Source organism: Aythya fuligula, chromosome 19 (assembly GCF_009819795.1).
Source record: "Aythya fuligula isolate bAytFul2 chromosome 19, bAytFul2.pri, whole genome shotgun sequence".
NCBI lineage: Eukaryota > Metazoa > Chordata > Aves > Anseriformes > Anatidae > Aythya > Aythya fuligula.
In genome coordinates this window covers 9388753-9409702 of record NC_045577.1, presented here as the reverse complement: position 1 = coordinate 9409702, position 20950 = coordinate 9388753, and the positions used below count along the sequence as shown (strand labels likewise).

Below are 20950 nucleotides of genomic sequence, written 5' to 3'. Positions count from 1 at the left end.
AGGTGCCTGGGGCAGGATGGGTGCCACGTGTGACCTTCTCCCTTCTCCTGCTCGTGGCTGGGGTGGACGCACTGACCCTCCTCTCCCAGTGCCTTCAGCCCATGTGCGTGGCTGCCCCGGCCGTGGCTCTTGCCTGGGTGGGTAAAGAGGCCTCTGGTTCCCTGGGGACACTCAGGGAAATGAGCTGTGGCTGGAGAGCCCGAGGGGCTCAACAGGGCAAGGTCCATGTCCTGCCCAAGTGTCCCTTCTGCGCGGTGGTGAACGCGTCCCAGGTGGGCGCTCATCTCTGGTCCTGGCTAGTACTCGGCATCTGTGGTGAGGCTGGCACCCACACCTGTGAGAAAACTGGTTCTCTCCAGGTGTTTTTCTTCATAGCCTAAGGTCCAAACTATTCTTTCTGTTTTCTTGTACCCTCTATACCTTGCAGAGGAACCAAAGGCAAGGACATCAACACGATCAAGTCGCTGCGAGTTCTGCGGGTCCTAAGACCACTGAAGACCATTAAACGGCTGCCAAAACTAAAGGTTAGAGAATAACCTCAAATATTTCTTTCTCTGGTGGTTGGCAACTGATCCAAATGGAAGCTGATGGGGTAAACTTCATCCAAGTTATTTCTGTTGCTTTTATTTTGTTGCAATTAATCTCTTTGCCAGATTTGTAAAAATAGCCGTGCAGATGTTTAGCAAATGTCAAACACTTGTTTCTTTTGCAAACATTGTATGCAATTTTATGAATTATTGCAAATCCACATTAAGAAATCAAAGTTCCCAAAAAAGAAAGAAAAAAAAATGCAAATAAATTAAATTACAGTTTGTACATGTGATGCTCCTACAAATGATACATGAGAAAATAGGCTTTGGAGTCTTTGACTTTCACTACAGAGCTTAATATGAATATTGCAAGATTTTCCACAGCCTTTCTACGGAGAAATGTCATTGCTGTATGAGGAGTTTTAATCTGTTCATCTTTTCTATTAAAGAATATATAGCGTGGGGGCTTATAGCAGGACCCTTTCATCTCTAGAATGCTAAGTTACAAAGTAAAATAAATGTAATGGCCTGTGGTTACTTATTCAGCACCATTTCAGGAACGCTTTGAGATAGAGCCAGCCCTGGAAGCAGAGGGTGGAAGGAGTTACAAAATGTAATCATTTCTGAGTTTTGGAGCTCTGGAGTATCTGTTATAGAACGTCTTCGTGTGTCAGCAGCGCTTTCAGGCTCTTTTCTGTGGGAGATAGGGGAGAAGCAAAGGGTGCTGGTGCAGTGGTGAAGCGAAGTCTGACAATTCCTCTTTTCACATAATGCTACGTAAAAATCAAGGTTACTTATTATACAGATTTGCCTTTGTCCTTACCCGCAATTCATGCCTAACTAATTTTCATTTCATGCATTTTTATGTGTACTAAATTTACCTCACAAGATAAGGAAAAGTAATGTTGAACAATGTAGAAAATGGTCTTTATTTGTTTAGAAATCTGAAATGCACAGTTCTTGGGTTGTGCAACAGTCGACAGCAGCTCTGCCTTATTGCAGAACACGACGTTTGCTTTTTATTGAATGCCTTCCTTATTTTCAAGTCATTTTACAGAGTAATTTTACCATTTCTAAAGAAGAATTCAGAAATCTCTATGAAGCAGAAGTCATATTCACATGGTTTGTGTTCAAAATACTTTTTCATTTTTTTTTCCTGGATATGATCTTGTATGCAACAATCAGCAAGATTAATAGGGTGATTAGAGATGCTTCCAGTGTTTTAATTTTGGGTTTCTGGGTTGCATCAGGAGTGTAATTCTGGGAATTATTCACTGCCATTCAGAGAAACAGAAACACTATTGTACAAACCCCGTGCTCAGGCAGTAACACAGCTCCATTTCTATTATGACAGACTTCGCGGACTAAAATTAAACTGCAAATTACTTGTAACAGTGAATCAGTGACTAATAACTAAATAATAAATGTATTTGAGAAGTTATTCGTGAGGAGTTCAGAAGTGACATATGCTGACTAGATTATTCACACTTGATTTTGGTAGACACTTCATTAGAAAGAAATATTGTTCAAAGCATTTGATTGTTTTGCATCTGGTATATTTTTCTTATTATTCAAACAGTTCAAATAACAGTCAATGAGGAACATATTTGATGAGGTTTTTCCCTATTCACTGTGAATAAATTAAACACAAGTAAATTTTTCATTTCATAATTGGCCATGGGAATATTTGCTTAGAACTAATATTTCTCAGTCTTGATGAATTTTACGGGCAGCACCAGAGAATTCGGTGGCACACCAAACCCACCAAGAAAGCAGGAGCTGTAAGAAGCCAGAATTATTTCCCACAGTGAGCATGCACCAAACATGTGCTGTGCAAGTCAATGAAACCACGCGTGGGTTATGTGTTGGGTAACTACTCCCACGTGCAGATAGATGCTAGGTACCGGGTAATGCCCTCTGCCTTCCTCGCAGCTCCCTAACCTTGTTCCCATCCCCAGGCCGTCTTTGACTGCGTGGTGAATTCCCTGAAGAATGTCCTCAACATCCTCATAGTCTACATGCTCTTCATGTTCATTTTTGCCGTCATTGCTGTGCAGCTTTTCAAAGGCAGATTCTTCTACTGCACTGATGAGTCAAAGGAGCTGGAGAAGGACTGCAGGTATGGCTGGGCAGGGGCTGTGGAGGGAGCCTGAGGTTCCTCTGGCACCAGTAGCTCCTGGCTGTCCCAGAGCTGCAGCAGTTGAGTTATCTGCTGAACGTGGCAAGGCTCCTTTTGCTTCAGCACAGTAATCCTAGAGGTTAATTTTCTCTTTTGTTGTTTTAATACCTTCACCATTCCTGGTGGTGGTGATCTAGTGAATGGTTACTCGAAAGCATGAACGATACAGGGGAGAAAGCTCCTTCTCCCAACAAGGGCTGGGTGTGAATTGAAGGTAAAGCACACCTTGAGAGGGGTGGCATGACTCCTCTTTCTACCTGCTGCCTGTTTTCTCACAGCTTGTGCAAATTAAGAAAACAGAATGAATAAATAATCAAAAGTGAGTCAGTAGGAAGTTAAGGAACTCCTAATTAGCTAGAAAAAAGGACTGCATTTGAATATCTTAAGAGCCCTATCATGCTTTGTCCTTGGCAGCAGACTGTGGAGGTGTGCTGCTCCCCGCAGTGGGTGTCTTCCTCACTTGCCTTTTTCCTTGGCACCCAAACTGCATCCTCAGCACTGCCTGGGGCTGCCTGTCCGTCCGTCCATCCATCTCCCCTTGGTGTCCCTGCAGCGTGGGGCAGCAGCATGACTGCTCTCACTGCAGCTCTGCCTTGCAATAGAGCCAATGCATGGCAGAAAAGTGTGAAATTTAGTGTGGTTAAGAACTCTCCAGATACCAGGTCCAAGCTCCTGTCTCTCAAAGCAGGACCAGTTCTGAAGTTATACACAGCCTTCAAGTAGGAACCGGAGGCCACTCCCCATCAAACCGTAGAGTTTTCTGTAAGGTCAGACAGCTTGGGGCCAGCATGCCGTTAGCTGTCAGCTTTGTCCAGCAAATGAATGTCTTGATGACAATTATTTAATTTCTAAACGTCAGACCCAGTTCCTGAGGCTCCCCTAGACTTTGTTTGTGTTCCCTATCTTTGGGCAGCCTGGCCTGGTGGGATGTGCTTGGAACCAGATGATATTTAAGGTCCCTTCCAACCCAAACCATTTGATGAATCTACAAACCTAGGGGCTGTGCGTGGTCAGACCCTGCTGTTTTGTACCCCAATACAGCAGGGTCTCGTTGAGCCATAGCATGTGGCTGTTTTGGTTTAACTGTCCCTTTTGGTCTGAACCTCTGTTGTTCCTAGGGGTCAGTACCTTGACTATGAAAAAAATGAGGTGGAGGCACAGCCCAGGGAATGGAAGAAGTACGAGTTCCACTACGACAACGTGCTGTGGGCTCTGCTGACGCTTTTCACTGTCTCCACGGGAGAAGGGTGGCCAACGTGAGTACGTGGGGCTGGCGGGGTCAGGTGCTGCAGGGGTAGCAGCAGCTTTCCATGATGAGGGACATGTCAAGGGCGGGTGACCTGTGGAATAGGAACAGTTTTATCAGCCAAGCTTTAACTTCCCCTTTTGTCATTCATGGGTGAGTCAGCGGGCAGCATCCTGCCTTTTTCTCGGTGCTCCTCTGAGCTTGCACACTGATGCTGAGGAGGCTTTCAGTGCTGACTAGCCTGCTTGCTCCTGTGTCCTAGCTTTGCACACCTTTCTTGAGTGTAAAATTTGTAATGGAAATATAAGAAAACTAAGGGAAAAAGTATTGTGACCTATGCTGAAAGTATACTGGGTATTTGAGCCTCCAGACTGTTCAGCATATGACTTTATTTTGGCAGACGTTTCTGCTGGGACTGCAGTTCATGGCTGGGGTGTCTACATGGCAGGACTTCCTTGTCCTCCACATTCAGTTATTTAATAAAATAGAGAATAAAACTTAGAGCATCAGCATGTCCTTTCCAAACCCTCACTGTTCCCCTAGATACTCAGAGATCATCAGTACCTTTCTTTTCCCACCCATATTTTATTCATATTGACCAGAGCAGAAGAGAAGCCAGATCTAACGGTATCCTCTCCCCCTCACTTGGATATGTGGATCTGTACGTAACAGATGGCAATCATTCATCAGAATGGTGAAAACAGAGAAGGTTTCCCTAAAATATCCTCAAGGAAAACTTCTTCCCAGCCACTAAGATGGGAATGAATTTGACCTGAGCATATGTGGGAAAACCCTCTGTGCGAGTGAAGGCCAGTGAGCGACTGTAGGGGTGTCATTGGTGCTTCTCACTGATTCCACTGACATTTCTTCTCTCTCTGCGCTTGCTTGCAGTGTATTGAAGCATTCAGTGGATGCTACCTACGAGGAACAGGGTCCCAGCCCTGGCTACCGAATGGAAATGTCTATCTTTTACGTGGTGTATTTTGTTGTCTTCCCTTTTTTCTTTGTGAACATCTTTGTGGCGTTAATCATCATCACCTTCCAAGAGCAAGGAGATAAAGTGATGTCAGAATGCAGCCTAGAGAAAAACGAGGTACCCACGTCTTATGAATTGAGCCACTGTGGGTGTAAGCACCTGGGGGTCCAGAGCTCCTCAATACTGAGGGGAGTTCACTCCTCACCTCTCCTGCAGCAGGAAGGGCTTCAGAAAGTGTGGTATGATGTGCTGAATGTAGGGCCTAGAGAATAGGCACCAAGCATCTTGGAAATTTTCGTATTTTGCATTAAAACAAAACCAGGGAGAGTCCCAACTGCTGCCCTTGAGCTAAGCAGTACCCATATCCCTCTGGATCACAGCTCCACTTCCAAGTGGAGATAGCGTTGCGTGTTAGCTCAAGCATGCATGTGCAAAAGGAGGCAGAAGTGCTTGGTGTGAGAGGGGCTGCTTGTCAGAAATCAAAGTGAAATGCAGTTGCTGCTGCTCCCCAGTGGAAAGCTGCTCTCACCAGGCTTTTTTTTTTTTGCCTGGCTGAGACAGCATCCTCCTGCCAGCAGCCAAAAGGAGATTCCTTAAGAAGAGCATAAGAACAGGGCAAGTAAGCACAATGCTTTCATTTAACACTGTAGCAAATGCAACCATTTTCAGCTTAGGAACCTCCTGAATTGGACGTGGTATCTCTGTAGTTAACAGCATCTGTCTACTGTTCCTCCACAGACATATCCAGTTTCCTCAAGAACCCAGGCAAAATTTTAGCATTTGCAAAATCCTTTGTCTGGGGTCCTTTGGCTTCAACTACCTGTTGTGCAGAAAAAAATCTCTTTGTTCATTTTGAAACTAAAGCTTGATTTTTGATTAAAAGAGTTGACTTTTAATCAGTTACTCAGTGTTTCAATTATTTGTCTGTTTAAACAAAAAGTCCAAAATAAAGTAGAATATTTTGAGATGATTTACCAACATTTTTTTCAGCTGGGCAGAAAGTTTTCTTCTTGAGATTTGCACTATGACAAAATTTGAGATTTTGAATTTTTATCTCAATCCAAGATGAGAAAATGTTCCAGAATCAAAGCTTCCTGTGGGTAGAAATAAATTTTAAAGCACTTTTCTACTTAAAAAAAAATGTGAACAGAATTTTCCAAGGGTATCTTTGAGAGTACAGCCTGTAATTCTTTTTGGGTAATTTACTGATTGAGTTCAGTTCACATTTCATAGAAATTATTAGGTGGAGAGGTTTTTCTGTGTGTGAGGACACACCTGAGCTTCACTATACTTTTGTTTTAAACACAACATAGAATCACAGAATTTCCTAGGTTGGAAGAGACCTCAAGGTCATCGAGTCCAACCTCCAACCTAACGCTAACAGCCCTCCACTAAACCATATCCCTAAGCTCTACATCTAAACGTCTTTTGAAGACTTCCAGGGATGGTGACTCCACCACTTCCCTGGGCAGCCTGTTCCAGTGCCTCACAAAACATCTTCACCAGTCCTCCAGTTTCTGGAATTCTGTGTCAGGCAGATTGTTTTCTGAAGCAAGCCCATGAATTTAGAACTTATTTCCTCAAGCAAGAAGGGATTGGGATCCACCGGGTGGTGAACAGGGTTGCGGGAGGCTACAGGAATGCTGTGAGGTTTGGGATTTCCATGAGTGTCCAGGAGTGATCACAGTTTGAGGCTGGTGTGCTGCATTTCACAGTAGTATTCAGTACTTGCATCATGTGTCGGAAAGGCTTAGAAATGTCATCCTCCACTAGGTGCTCCACTCCCAGCAATAACCTGACTGATGGAGACTGTCAGCCCTTTTTTGTATTCTTCTCATCCCATTTCTGTTTTGTAGAGGGCCTGCATAGACTTCGCCATAAGTGCCAAGCCACTGACCCGCTACATGCCTCAGAACAAGCAGTCTTTTCAGTACAAGATGTGGAAATTTGTGGTGTCCCCTCCCTTTGAGTACTTTATCATGGTCATGATTGCTCTCAATACTATTGTTCTCATGATGAAGGTTAGTGGGCTGTTACTGAATCTTTGCAATTTTGGGCTAGAAAATACGGTGTTTGCTGTGGAGGTTTTGTGCTCTCATCTGGGGGGTTTGGCAGGAATATCGCCACTTCTGATCTCCCTCATGTTGGTTTTAGAGGCCATGGGGGATTTCTTCCCTCCCCATAGGGAGGTGGTTTGGTTGTGATCAGACACTGTGAGTGGGAACTGGACTCAGCCCGTGCTTCCTACACAGAGCAGGTGTGCTCTAAATCTGGCTGTGCCAGGGAGATTGCTCAAGTTTGTGTCAGGCTTTGGGGACAAGATCCACAGTCCCTAGAAGTACAAGATGTGGGTGTCTGGTTATTGCAGATTATCTCCCCTCCTAACCGTTGTCTAGCTTAGAGTATTTCACAATCAAGTGGTCACCACCTTCTTAGGGTCTGCTGGAATTAAACACAGTTCTGCACTTGTTCTCTGGTTTTGGAAAACACCCCTCCTCCCTTCTGGTCCATGACGTGCTTGCAGGGAGATGTACAGAGCAGCTGGACCCTAGTTCCATGGGTAGCCCCAGCTGTAGTCAATGCTGTGATTCTGGCCTGGCATGCATACCCGTGTTCCTACCCTACGACCAAAGTCTTGCTTAAAGCAAGTACTGAACCTGGCACTAGAATAGGCAGGAACCTTGTGATACAGCCAGGAAGGTTTTACTCTGCCATCATAAAGGATCTTTCAGTAATATCCTTTCTTCCATCCTGGTTTAGTTCTATGATGCTCCAGAAGCGTATGAAGAAATGTTGAAATGCCTGAATATTGTGTTTACGTCCATGTTTTCAATGGAATGTGTGCTGAAGATCATTGCCTTTGGTGTGCTGGTATGTGCCTTCCTCATTTATTTTCAACTGTTTCTACATGAAATGCTTCTATTTCATGATATACATTTAAAAACAAGCAAAACAAACAAACAAACAAAAAGTCTTGCAAAGAGATAATAACCCCTGGATCCCTCTATCCCCTTTGTGTTCTCATTTGGCAGAATTATTTCCGAGATGCCTGGAATGTCTTTGATTTTGTAACAGTGTTGGGAAGTATTACTGATATTTTAGTAACAGAGATTGCGGTAAGTACAGTTTGCTCAATTTGCTTCATTTACCAACAAAGCTGTACCCTGTCGAGACATTGCACCTTTTCCCCACCAGCCCTCTTGCTGCCTCGGGGACCCACAGTGTGACAGGGTCCCTGGGTGACCTGGCAGCCTGCTTCCATCAGCTCAGCTCTTTCCACAGAGATGAGCACTGCTGGCTGCCCCAAAGCCTCTCGTGCCAAAAGCTCTGATGAGAACAACAGTGCTGGTGACTCTGCCAGGAAGCAGGCTCTATTTCTCCTTCAGGAAAAGGCTCCGACCCCGAGCCATTTTTTGCTTATTAATGGAAAAATCCTGTTGAATGTAATAGAGAGACAATATCAAAAGGAATCTAATGAAGACTGCTGGCTTGTAGCGTGTGGTGCTTCGCAGGGCACACACGCACACCAGCATCTTGTCTGTCTCTCCCAGCCCATCTTGACTGTGGGACAGGGCAAAGGTGATAAGAGAAGAGAGAATGGGAACATAAGAGCAACCAGAAATTCACCAGCTTGTGCAGTCTGCACTGTGGGAACACAGTTTCTGTTCTGTGCACAAAAGTTTTACAGGGCAATTATTAATTAAATAAAAACAAAACTATACCACAGGATTCATTGGCCACCCTTCCCATGTCTGCTCTCTCCCTGCTAATGACTCCTGGAGATTACATTAAGTGCACAAATGTACCATTAAATTCTAGAGGATTTTTCCATAAGGGCAGCAAATGACTCAAGCCTTGACAGCCTGAAATTATCCAATTTAAAAATGTGCTCCTTTCCTTTCCCAATGCATGTTTTAGCTGATGATGCTGTATCTGTATGTAATGGATTTGAACTTTACCATAATTTTTTCTTCTCAGTCCCCAGGATTTGCTTATAGACCTCTTTTATGTGTGCTAAGCACTATGTTCCCCAGACTTCTTTACAGGACATTCAGCTGATGCTAAAGAACATTATTACAACTGCTAACAACATACATTATCTAACCTCCTTGATACAAAAAAAAAAAATACAGAAAAAGCCAACTTTTACTCCCTGTGCAAATGGTGTTTAACAGTTGATGAATCTTGTAGAGTTTGCATTGCCTTTTGCTCTTAGTGGACAGCCTACAGCCAGGGTAGAGTCACTCAGCTCAAGCACAACGTCTGGCTACAACCTCCATGTGCATCAGGAGATTTGTTCTGCTGTGGCAGGCACTGAATGCTTGCCTCCATTCCCTCTGCCTTGGGACGTGCTTTCTTGCCAGGTTTAGGCACTCAAACCTTTGCCTTGGTGTGAAAATCTATGGAAATGTTTGCAAGTCAGCCACAAACATGGACTGAGGCTTCTTTTCACACCATCCTTCTGCCAGTGTTACCAGCACAGTGAACTCGCCATTGTTACGGGAGCCTGTGGTCTCCAGGTCTGATAAATGCTCCTTCAGGAAGAGAAAGAGTAAGAGTTAGTGCATAGTTAGAGGCTCCTCACCTTCCCCTGGTCTTTTAGCTGATGCTAAATGTGCTCTCAGAGACCCACCTAAGACCCACCTTGCTGCATCAACCTCTGCTCTGCAGTGCTTCCTCTGGCTTCCAGCATCAGATAGTGCAGCAGTGCAGGGATGCCTTTGGAGAGCGGCACGAATTCTCTCTAAAACAGGCAGCAAAATCCATTACAGCTAAGCTCCCAAGTATCTATACACTTTTCTCTTATCTTTCCAGGTAATAATTGAGAGTCTTTTGGTTTGACTAACTAGACCCATCAAGCAAAACGTTGGGGAAGACTGCCTGCTGGAGTTCAGCCTGCTCTGGCAGTGCATCCAGCACGAAGTTGCTCACAGACATCTCTTTCATATCAAACCCATGTGTTGCCCATTGCCACTCCAGCTCCTTACCTCTTGGTTCTATCTCTGTCCACAGACCAATTTGAGCTGCATGTTCACTAAATCTTCCCTTTCTGCAGCATTTCTGCATAGCCAGTGTCTCCTGCCCATGCACTTTCCCCTGCAGAGTACCTAGAGGTCTCCCCCGCCTACTTGCTAGAGCTGTTTTTCAAAATTTCTTTCATATGGCATTTCTCTGATCTCCCTCCAGCCTGTGCCTGCTTGCAGCAGCACACTCACACACACCGGATGGCTTTTGCAGCCACTGGTGTATTATTTTTAAGCTGCCTGCATCCATCTCTGAGCCTCCAGACGGGGCGATGGGCTGAGAGTTCAAGCACATCGTGCGCATCGTGCCAAAGAGGCGTTAGGAAGTAGCTTACTTGGCTTAAAGGTGATGCATTGACTCACTGCTTCACTACTCAAGGGAGAATTTGCAGCAGTGCCCCAGCGACTGCGTTCATACCACAACTGTTAACGGCAGAAAATAATTGCAGCTTGCAGACTGTCACAGGGCATTTGCTTCATCTAGAGCCTCGTGGTGTGGGTCGTCTTGTAGCAGGCTCTGCACTGCCAGTGCAACCCCCTGTCCCCTCTGAGGTCTGAGGACACTTTATGGCACCTCGTGTGGAAGATGATCAGAAGGGTGCCATGCTGCTCTGGTCCTGTTTTGTTGGGTCCACAGGAGGTGGCAGGGTGCGCTACCCTGACCCATGGCACACTGGGGGAGCCCAAGGGGTCCTGGAGCTGCCTGGGAACCACCAGCACTGTTTCACTGTTTGGGAAGTGGAACAATAGGTTTATATTTTCAACCACCTTTGTGGTATAGGCTGCTATTTTAAATCAGGGTTGTGCCTAAGTCATTTTAACACTTCTGCAATTTAGAACCAATTACAAATAAAAGTGCTGAAGCTGTCTGCAGGCAGCCCAGGCCATGCAGAGCACCAGGGCTGAGGCAAGGACCGGTGGGCAGGCATTTGTTTGTTTGCAGGTATCGAGCCCCATCTTTACCCATGTATTTACTGACTCTGCCCAACTGCTTTTTGCCCTTCACATTCCAGGTAGGGGAGAAAGGTAACCGAGGGTGGACATCTGCTCTGCACAAAATGCCGTAGCCATGCTTAGCCTTGCTTTGGGCTCGGTGCACGAGCTGGGGAGCAGCAGCTCTCTGCACCGTGTGACTGTGCTGAGCGTAACCAAAGAGATCAGGTCTTTGCCCCCGGTGACCCAGAGCCGTGTCCCCACCGCAGGATGCCCTCTTCTCTCTTTGCCTTCCTCTGCTCCAAGCTGCTCGCAGCTGCTGGGCAGCCGTGCAGGAACCTGGGGGGCAGTTGGCCCTGCCCCGTGTGTTCACCCCCTCGTTGCCCATTTATACAGGAAGGTTTCTCAGGCAGAGAGAAGCCCAGGTGATGGTGCAATGTTGATGCTACCATTTGTGGGCACCCATCCCCAAAACAAACTGTGAAACCCTCCTGTGGTGGCAGGACGCTTTCTGGGGATCCATCAGAGATTGGTTTGGGTTGGAAGAGGCCTTTAAAGATCAAGTAATCCAACCCCCTGCTATGGGCAGGGACATATTTTGCTTGATTTTGAGGTCAGGCTAGCAAATAGTTGCAGGAGCGCTGGTTTTCTGCATGACTAACTTACGGTTTTCCAACTGTGAGTGTCCTCCAAGGTAACTGAGTCTGCTCACCTGGGCGGTCTCATCTTGAGAGTCTCGGCTTCCACCAGCCTTGCTGCATCGGTACTTTGAACCACTGAAAAGTAAAGATAAAAGGAAAAGAAATGTATTGATTAATTGCTTTATTTTAATTTGGTAGTCATGTCATATGTAATTTATTTTGTGAATGCAGTGGAATATACATATTTTTTTATTTCCTTAGGCAAAAACATGCATGTCAGTTTTTTTACCCTCTTGGTAATTGGAGTAAAATAGTAAAACAGGTGGCACGAAGGAGAAGCTGTCCTTGCTCCTCCGGCCAGCCTCAGGAGGCCGAATGGGTGTATGGCAAACTGACATCTATTTCTGTGCCTGGAAATACAAAAAAAAAAAAAACATCCTGAAAAGTGTTTGTGAATTGTCTCCCAATTTGCATTACAAAAAGAAATGCAAATAACAACTGCACTGTCTGTGTTACCTTTAGGATCTCAGAACCTGTTTTGGTTTGAAGCATTCTTTAATTTATATAATTATCATAAAAATAACACCCCCAAAAGCCCAACAGTTCTTTTCCAGTGAAATTTTCAGAGTTTCCTTTTTTGCTTGTCCTGATTACTCATTTTCTCTTTTGTTTCCTGTTTTGTTCTTTATTTTCCTTATCTACCTGCTGAATCACGCCATCCAATCAACATACAATGCGAAAACCATGTCTCCGTCTGTATGTTGTGCACCTGCTGCTCAAAAAAATAAATTTGTAAATAATCTTGCAAATATCCATCCATGAAAACATCACATATAGGACACGGTTGGTTTCATTGAATTTAAACAATTATTTAAATTCTCTGCTTTTATTTTCTCTCGTTTTTCTTTAATTTAATTTGTTTTGATGAGATTTCCGATTGCACTGGTGAAAAAGCCTCACTGCAGCGTGCCTCAAAACTGGCTTCTGTTCTGCATCTTCTTCCCCTTGGCTAATTGGTGACGTGAGGCAAATGCAGTTACCAATAGCCTGTTCTCCGCTGTTTGTTACACCCGACACTGATAAAGGGGAGACTGACACTTGCTTTATTTTCGTGGAAAATTGAATGAGAATAAGAAGGAAGGATGCTTCTGGATGACCTGGATGGGAAACCCTTTTGTAAGTGGTGGCACCAAATTCAATTCTCAGAAACTGTTTTGTTTTCCTTTTACGATGAGATGTGTTGATGTTTCTGGAGAGGGAAGCAGAACATTTAGTAGGACTGTCTTCGTATTTCAAGCCAATGGTACTTGTAAGGCAAAAAAAAAAAAAAAAAAAAAAAAAAAGCCATTATGGACTTGCTTCCCTCAAATCAAAAGAGAAATCATAGGAAAGATTCTTTTTATTAAACTTTGAAAACTCTGGCATACCAAGATATGGAAGTATTTTGCCACCACAAGTGGACCCAGAGTCCCTGGATGCAAAAGCAAATTCTTCAAGTAAAATGCAGAAGTCACAGTATGAATAGGGCTCAGAAGAACTGGGAACCAGATTCCAATATGAATTTGAATGCCTAATTCCAAAGGTGTCTTTGGAAACATCAATCTTTGGAAATCAAAAATGAAGCAAAAAAGGATGAATAAGGAAAAATGTAATCAAAAAAGATTCCATTTTAATTATCCTGGCTATGACTAATAATAACACGAATGAGACCATGAGCTTATCAAAAACCACTCAGTCACCTGACAAAAGATCTGGGATCTGTTCTAACTTAATGTCTGGACTTTCTGTTGCACAGTTGCTGTTCAGAAACAAATCAATGTGAGGCTTCATGACAGCCTGCACATGCTCACCTAACGGTGGCTCCAGGAGGAAACTTTTTGATAGGAAACAGCGAAGAAGGAAAGGAGGCTGTGTAAGTTAGAGGTTTGCTCCATGTGGTCTGAGCAGCGAGTCCTCTGCGAGTGCTGCAGTGGCTGGAACCACAGCGGTGTGTGGGAGCTGGGGGACGTCTTTGGGTGATTTGTCTTGGGGCAGCCTGGGCTCAGGCAGCATGAAGAAGTGCTCTGGCATCAACTGCTCATGTGAGTAGTGGAAAAATGAGCTTATCTTCATTTGCCCAAATTTTGGCCTTGTTGCTGTTAAAGTGTTGCAGGTTAAAGGTTTCAATGTTCGTCTGGTGATTGTTAGGGTTGTGGTCTCTGTGGCCATCTGCCCAGGTCCAGGCTCCTTCCATCGCTTGGTGCCCAAGGCCCATGAGTTAGATCTTAAGGGCACCAAGCTCCCTTGCTGCTTCTGCTGATGGGAGCCACCAGTGACTGCAACAGAAGGACCAAAGTTAAAAGGTGATGGGGAATGGGGTGAGATCTCAGCGTCACAGACCTATAAAACCATCTTTCCAGTCTTCCTGGCTTTGGATGAAAGGATGTGTTAGAGCTGTAATGGTAGAGTTGCAGGCAGGCGTGGCAAAAATATTCAGCCTCTGAAAATCAGGAAGGGATTTCCCCAGGCTTCAAAGGAAGCCAGGACCCTATGCAAGATTCAGTGGCTCTTCTGCAATACTGGCAGTGTCACAAATGTTTAAACTGGAGCACAACTACCCATCAAAGGTAGTTCATGTGCTTAAATACCTTTTTCTCAGTGGTAGTTCCTTAGCAGCATAGACTAATTCTTGCCAGAAGAACTGTCAAAGTGCCCTCAGTGCTCCTGTTCTTGGCTTGGTCGGACCCCTCTGCCCACGCCTCTATAGTAGCTCTGTAACTTCAGGCATGCTGAAGACAGAAAGCTGAAGTTCCGAGATGTTGAGTTGTTTTGAATTTTGCAAATGGGCACCCATAAGAGGTAAGGTGAGCAGCCCAGCTCCTGCTGGGGTTCTTGTTTTGTGGCAGTGTTGGGTAACCTCCTTTGTTAATCCTCCAGAGCACGTCCAGCTGTACCATGGAAAGCTTATGGGCCCATTTAAGGTTTTAAAGTCCAAAACACTGAGTCCACTGAGTCTTGATGCTTTGCTGCTGGCGTGCAGAGCAGAGCTTATTCGGCATCCCTGCAGTCAGTGGGCACAGCTCCTGTGCTGGGGAGGAAACCTCTGCTGTTGTAGATACAGGAGGAGATGATCTAGGGCTGTATGCCCTATCCATCATGGATTTTCTGCTTTTTTCTATGAAAAACATCCTGAGAAAAGTGTAAAGAGCAGGCTGTCCATGGCTGGACAGCAGGCAAGGACAATTCTTTCTTTATGATGTCTCTTCTCCCCCTTCCCTCCTCTCCTGTGCTTTTACTGAGCTCTGGGGACGTGTTGCATGGAACCCCATGGGGTCTGTGGGCAGCAGGGTGCCCTCAGCACCAGACCCCAGCCACTTCCCCTTTCAGGGAAATAGTGACAAGGCAGAGAGAAATGCCTCTCAGTTTGCCAGTCCTCAGGTGGACCACAAAACCATAAAGCAACGGTGCCTCTTGTGAGCACCTGGCAGCCTTTTCAGCATCTGTGCAACAGAAAAACAAACAAAACCCTGGAAACAAAGACCCTGATGATCCAGAAGACGACCATGTGCATGTCACATACTACAGGGGTAGCTAGAAGGAAGGAGAATCAATGCAAAATGCTGCCATACACGAGAAATATTGCAACGTGGAGTTTCCCCTTTAACTGCATGCAATGCTGATACCTGCCTGGAGAGCTGCGTGGCCAAAGGAGGGGTTTTCTATGCGGTGTGCCAAGGGTTACACACGCCCAGCCCTCTCACCCGTCACAAGCGTGTGTGATTTTGCCTCCCAACGAACGGCGCAGAGAACGGTCCTTTGTGGGCTCTGTGCACGCGGGTGATGCTGGATTTTCCTGGGTTGCGAGGGATTCCCCACGGAGCTGGGGCTTCTGCTGCCCTTTAGGAAATGGCAGTGGATAAGCCAAAAAAAGGATGGGTTGGGACTGGGAGAGAAAACAAACAAACAAAAAGAAATCTATTTGCCCATCCAAATCCCAAGGAGTGGAAATTTGCAGCCAAGCACAGTTTTGAAGCCCCCACTCATCCTGCACGCACACCACGATCCTATAGAAAGCCCCAAGCTGCACAGGGCCAGCCTGTGCGAAGTGCGACTTTGCAGCTAGCACAGACCAAATCAGACGTGCTAACTCTGGTTATGAGATTATAGCAAAAGCTGAACAAAAGGAAGGTTTTGCTGCTAAGCTGTATTAACATGGAAGAGGCAGGTAAGGCAGGCTCCCACACAGAGACCTGGATCCTGCAGATGCTCCTGCATGCATGCTCTTTGGAGGAGCCTTAGGCTTGTGCATGGGGAGATCTGGCTCGAGTGATGCTCTGAAGGCAATAATTTGCCTGATTTGTAGTGGTGCAATGAGCAGGGTCATGTAAGGGCCAATCCAGCTCCTACAGGGGCATTCCCGTGATTACAACGGGCTCTGGGTTAAACCTTTGCCCTGGGCTGGATCCAGCCCTGCTGCTCGCCGGGTGCAGCTGCCCAGGCGGGAGGATCTGGAGCAGGCGCCCGGTGGCTCTCCGGCTCTCCAGCCGTGCTCAGGCTCTGTCCCCTGGCTCTTGTACAGCCCTTACCTGCTAAGGTGAGTTCAGCCAGTGAAGGGAAGATAACCAATGTGAAAAATAAAATAGAATTGTTGCTCAGAGACAGGTGTTGGATATTTAGTACCTATTACACTGACCTTGACCAACCCAGGGGAATCCTTGCTTGTGGTTTGCCTGCCAGAGCTGCTTTTTGTTGCTGACTTGAATGAGCTCGGTGTTGTCTGCTCTTTCATGGAACATACCTATGCTTTTCTCTTTTCTCTTTATTTGAGGATTGAGTCTGATATACGGTCTGTGCCTAACTCTGAGCTGCTTGCGTTTTTAACATGAGAGAAACCAAGTGCATGCCTGAGACTGATTTCTTGAACTCTTTGATGGGATTGGTGGAATGCGATGCTAATGGCCCAAAAACTGAGCTGGCATTTAAAGGAATGAATAGATCCAACAAGCCCCCCAAATTCAGCATGAGCTCTGTAGTCAAATGAGCAAGAAATGTGGGTCACGTTAATATGACTGTGTGTCTTCTGGTAAAACGATAATACAAGAGAAAGACTGTTTCTGCTCATCTTTACCAACACGAGCTCCTTACGATTGTATTTTCCCCTCCACTGCTTGACAGTTTGAAGCGGGCCGTTTTCTCTCTTTAGCTAACTCAGTCAAACAAGTGGCTGTGACCAGAGTGTCACAAATAAGTGAATTGGAATAGGTACAGAACGGGGGGATATTTTTCATCTCCTTAAAACAGGAGGGCAAGAGGGATCTGGCTTTTGCATGTTTTGTTTTGGAAAGAACCCTCTCTAGATTAGCTCATTGGGGCAAGCAACCTCTTTCCCATAAAGGAAAGAAAAAAAAAAACAGGCTGTGGGGTGGGGAGAATCACACAAAACAAATGGAAATCAGAACCTGTCTCTAGAAGTTATTTGGTCCACCTGTGAAAGCATACTTAGTAATAATTAAAAACAAAACCAAACAAACAAAAAAACCCAGCAGGTTCCTAAGGCATCCACCTGCTGAACAGTCGACCTCCCCCACCGATTTGCTGCCAGTGATCCATCTCCCAAAGTCTTGCTGGTGCCATTTCTCCTTGACAAGCCTGTCCAGTCACAAGCTGTATACAAATACTTAAAATCTTCAGGTTAGAAAACATCCTTATTTTATCAAGGATGTTTTAATCTTCCCTGGACAATGCCTTCCTTTGTTATAGCAGAGGCTACATATGCAGACTGTTACAACCGTCTTGGCTTAAGATCAATTCATTGCAGAAAGCAAGCAGACCAAGACTTGAAAACAACCTTGTTCTTTATAAAAATGATAACATGGCACCATTACCTCTCCCTGAGTCTTTAGGGGAGAAAATCTGCCTTACTCAAAGCAAACAAGACCTCCATGGACAGCGTGGAAGGGCCATTTCCTTTTCTATCATTGACCCAGGAGTAGAGGGGAGGGCTCTTGTGGAGAGGGATTTTCTCATACTTGCTGCATGTGGAGTGATCTGCACTGACGAATGTTTCTTTTGGAAGGTTTTCTGGTGGCCGATTTGCTGCTTAGATCGTGAAGCTGGTAATTTTAATTTCTTTTTTGCGGGCTGTGGTTTCTCATCGCGTTAATTTCTGAAGGACACAAAACCTTTACTTTCCGCAGGACAACTTCATCAACCTCAGCTTCCTACGGCTCTTCAGGGCAGCCAGACTTATCAAGCTCCTCCGCCAGGGTTACACTATCCGCATCTTGCTCTGGACGTTTGTGCAGTCCTTTAAGGTGAGAGTTGGGCCGCGGGGAGACAGGGAAGGGACGTGGGGAAACGCTTTGCACTTCTGCAGCATCAGCCACTGACCATCAAAGAGCTTGCCAAAGGAACGGCCACGCTGCAGCTCCACCATGCAATGGCAGTAACGCTTATTTTGCACCAACATCAGCTGATTTGCACTGAGCAGCCTCTGAATGCTGCAGGTGCTGAGCTTTTTGGAGTATGAGTCTGAAAGCACCCAGAATAAGTTCATAACACTCAGGTTGCCCTAGAAACCATGACAAAATCCTTAGGGCAAAGTATCAAGATTCAGGTATTAGCAAAAAGAGAAGACAGTCTGATTAGTGAGGGCCTTCATGCCTGCAGCAAGTGCAAGGTTTAGGTTTAAAACTTACCTCACTTTTCTGCAGGTTAAGAGACATAGTCAATTAGTAAAAGTGTGTTAACGTGTTAACCCAGAATAGTTTGTTTGTGTATATAAGTCCTGGTAGAATTTAACAGAGGAGAAACCCAACCATCAAGCAACTAATGGGAAAGGACTGGGGGGCATGCCTTAAAGGACATAAGCAATGAGATTTGTTAGGCCATGTTTTTCTTGAGGACAGAGAGAGAAAACAGTGCTGCTGCTCTCACCTTGTAACTAATGAGGTTTGCTGCAGCCAAGAGAGCCTCTCCCAGAGGCTGAGAGGTGGGGGCTGGGATGTGTCCACCCAGGGGGGCATCCTTGGACTGCATAGTCTTGGTCAGACCTGAGAGAGGGGGCTCAGCCAGGGCTTGGTTTCTGAGTGGTGTGGGCAGCTGCCAGGTTGTTAACACATTGGCAGTGATGCCAATCTGAAACGTGCTGTTCCAGGTGTGCCTTGCACAAACAAACCACATGTGGCATAGGCTGCTGCCTTGCTCTGTCCCCCCACAAAAGTAGGGGGACACGAACCTGATGTGTCCCAAAGGCAGGGCTGCAGCACAGGCACCCAGTCTGGTGGGTGTTGGGCTGACAGGGACACAACTGTCTGTCTGAGGCAGGATCTGTCTGTCTGTCCTCTGTCCACCGTCTGAGCTGAGCTCTCATCCCTGTGCAGAGGTGCCCAGCAGAGGTCCTTGGCTGCAGGCTGCATAACCCCTCTCCTGTCCCCATGGTCAGGGCTTCTCAGCTTTTCAGCTATTGCTAATTAAGAGGCATTAATTACTCCTTCATTTAGCCTGAGTGCAAAGTAGCTATTACTCCCAGCTTGTGCAATATAATTATGTTGTATTGCTCACTGATTTCTCATGAAAACTCAGAATCTTTTTTGCCCTCTTGGGGTGCAGACTGTGCCTAATTCAGAGCAGAAGCTTGCTCCTTGAATATATATTTTTTCTCGTACTAAATTTATAGCAAGGTCATTAAAAATTAAGGTTTGTCTCTCCAATTATGCATAGGAAGCACTAGTGCCTGCCAGTAGCCACAGTGCCTGCTGCAGAGCTTCTTATTGTGTGTTCCCTTGTTACTGCTTGTCTGCCTGCAAGGATACCTACAGAGCTCTTGGAAAACCCAGGCTGGTTTGTAATTGATAAATGCTTGGTTCTGGGACTGTGGCTGCTGAAAGCTGCCAGGATTGCCCCTCTTCTCTTCCCAGCTTCTTCACCTAAAGGACAAACACCACAGAACATAATGCTGCCAGGAATTAAATACTACCAGCTAAAGCATGTGTTTGCTGTCATTAATACCTTCTTCTCCGTTCCCACAGGCCTTGCCTTATGTGTGTCTCCTCATTGCAATGCTCTTCTTCATCTATGCCATTATTGGCATGCAGGTAAAATTTTGGTTCTGATACTGACCGTAAGTAGCCTGGTTTTGTCCCGCAGGGTTGGGGTGGGTTACTGCCTCTGCAGCAGCATTGATACCTGCCTTAGGAGGAGGCACAAAAGCTCTTCGTGCCTGGTGTCACGTTAACTACAAGTGCAAAAAAGGGCCACCTTTTCCTACCCTTACTGCCAGGTGTCGTGTTGAACCTGCTGCTAATATTTGTGGGTGTACAAGGGGAGAGCTCACAGACCAGGTCTGGGTTGCAGGCACCTGGTGCTGGGCCCTGCCTGTGGGTGAGAGCAGGGGACACGGATGCAGCCACTGAGCTGCTCAGGCTGAGAAGAGGTGAGAAAACTTTCTTGGCTTGGGCTGGAGCTGAACAGCAACATTGGAAAGGTCTTCTTGAAGATGAAGCACGTTATCCTGATTTTTTCCACCATTTGATTTCCACAACACAATTCTACCTCCCTGCTCAGCACTGAAACCATTCAAGCTATTCAGATCTCTCAAACCAGGGCAAATTCTTTTCCTGTTGCTGCTTCTAACTCCACCTCGCCACCTTTGCTGACCACTCCTATGTGAATCTACATGAAGCTGTATTTGCCCTGTAACACTTCTGCTCTCCATGGCAGGTATTTGGAAACATTGCGCTGGATGATGAGACCTCCATCAATCGGCACAATAATTTCCGTACCTTCCTGCAAGCCTTGATGCTTCTGTTCAGGTAAGTATACAAAATATTTGCATACAAAATATTTGTATGCAAGCAGTAAATAAATCTTTGTTTTCCCATATGCTGGGAGTTGGGCACGCAGCATTTGAAGTAAAGCACTCAGTCCTGCTTCCTCATCCTTAATGCTAAGGGTTTGCCCTTAGATAGATCAGATACAACACACCAGCATCTCCAGAAATGAAATTAGTCCCCTCCAGCTCAGAATAGTCACTTGAAACAAAACTCTGAATTTCTGTAAGATAATTCTTCAACCTCTGGTTCCTCTCCGGAGCCACACAGTGGGAGAGAGCAGGTGGAGGCAGCAGGACTGTGACGGGGAGCAGGTTTCTGCACGAGGGAACAGGGCTTAAGGACTAAATGCCACTGGTACAATCTGCTGTATAATACAGTGGCCTGGGAGCCGTTTCAGTCTGCACTGAGCACTAAGTCATCCCAGGCACCAGGACCCCAGAGTCTTTGCCCAGCGCTGCTGCTTGTTGGAATTTGTCGTCTTTGAAAGTGGGGCCAAATTCTGGGTGTTTGTGAGGTTTTTGGGGGAGCTGAAGTCTCAATATGAGAGTGAACAGCTTTGCACCCACTCTGCGTGATTGTAAGTAATGCTGCAATGGGTTGGGCTTTTC

General features: G+C 45.8%; 1 protein-coding gene across 10 annotated transcripts in view; it reads left to right on the top strand.

The window, feature by feature from the left end:
* Positions 1-20950, top strand: part of LOC116496971 (voltage-dependent N-type calcium channel subunit alpha-1B-like) — a 280195-nt gene that overhangs the window by 226463 nt on the left and 32782 nt on the right. For all 10 annotated transcript variants that reach the window (XM_032200418.1, XM_032200421.1, XM_032200416.1 and 7 more), the window contains 11 exons: positions 428-524; positions 2489-2649; positions 3828-3965; positions 4847-5048; positions 6788-6952; positions 7692-7802; positions 7964-8047; positions 12367-12372; positions 17706-17822; positions 19539-19604; positions 20230-20321. In XM_032200418.1, coding sequence (XP_032056309.1) covers positions 428-524; positions 2489-2649; positions 3828-3965; positions 4847-5048; positions 6788-6952; positions 7692-7802; positions 7964-8047; positions 12367-12372; positions 17706-17822; positions 19539-19604; positions 20230-20321 — 1239 coding nt within the window. The remainder of the gene's footprint in view (positions 1-427; positions 525-2488; positions 2650-3827; positions 3966-4846; positions 5049-6787; positions 6953-7691; positions 7803-7963; positions 8048-12366; positions 12373-17705; positions 17823-19538; positions 19605-20229; positions 20322-20950) is intronic.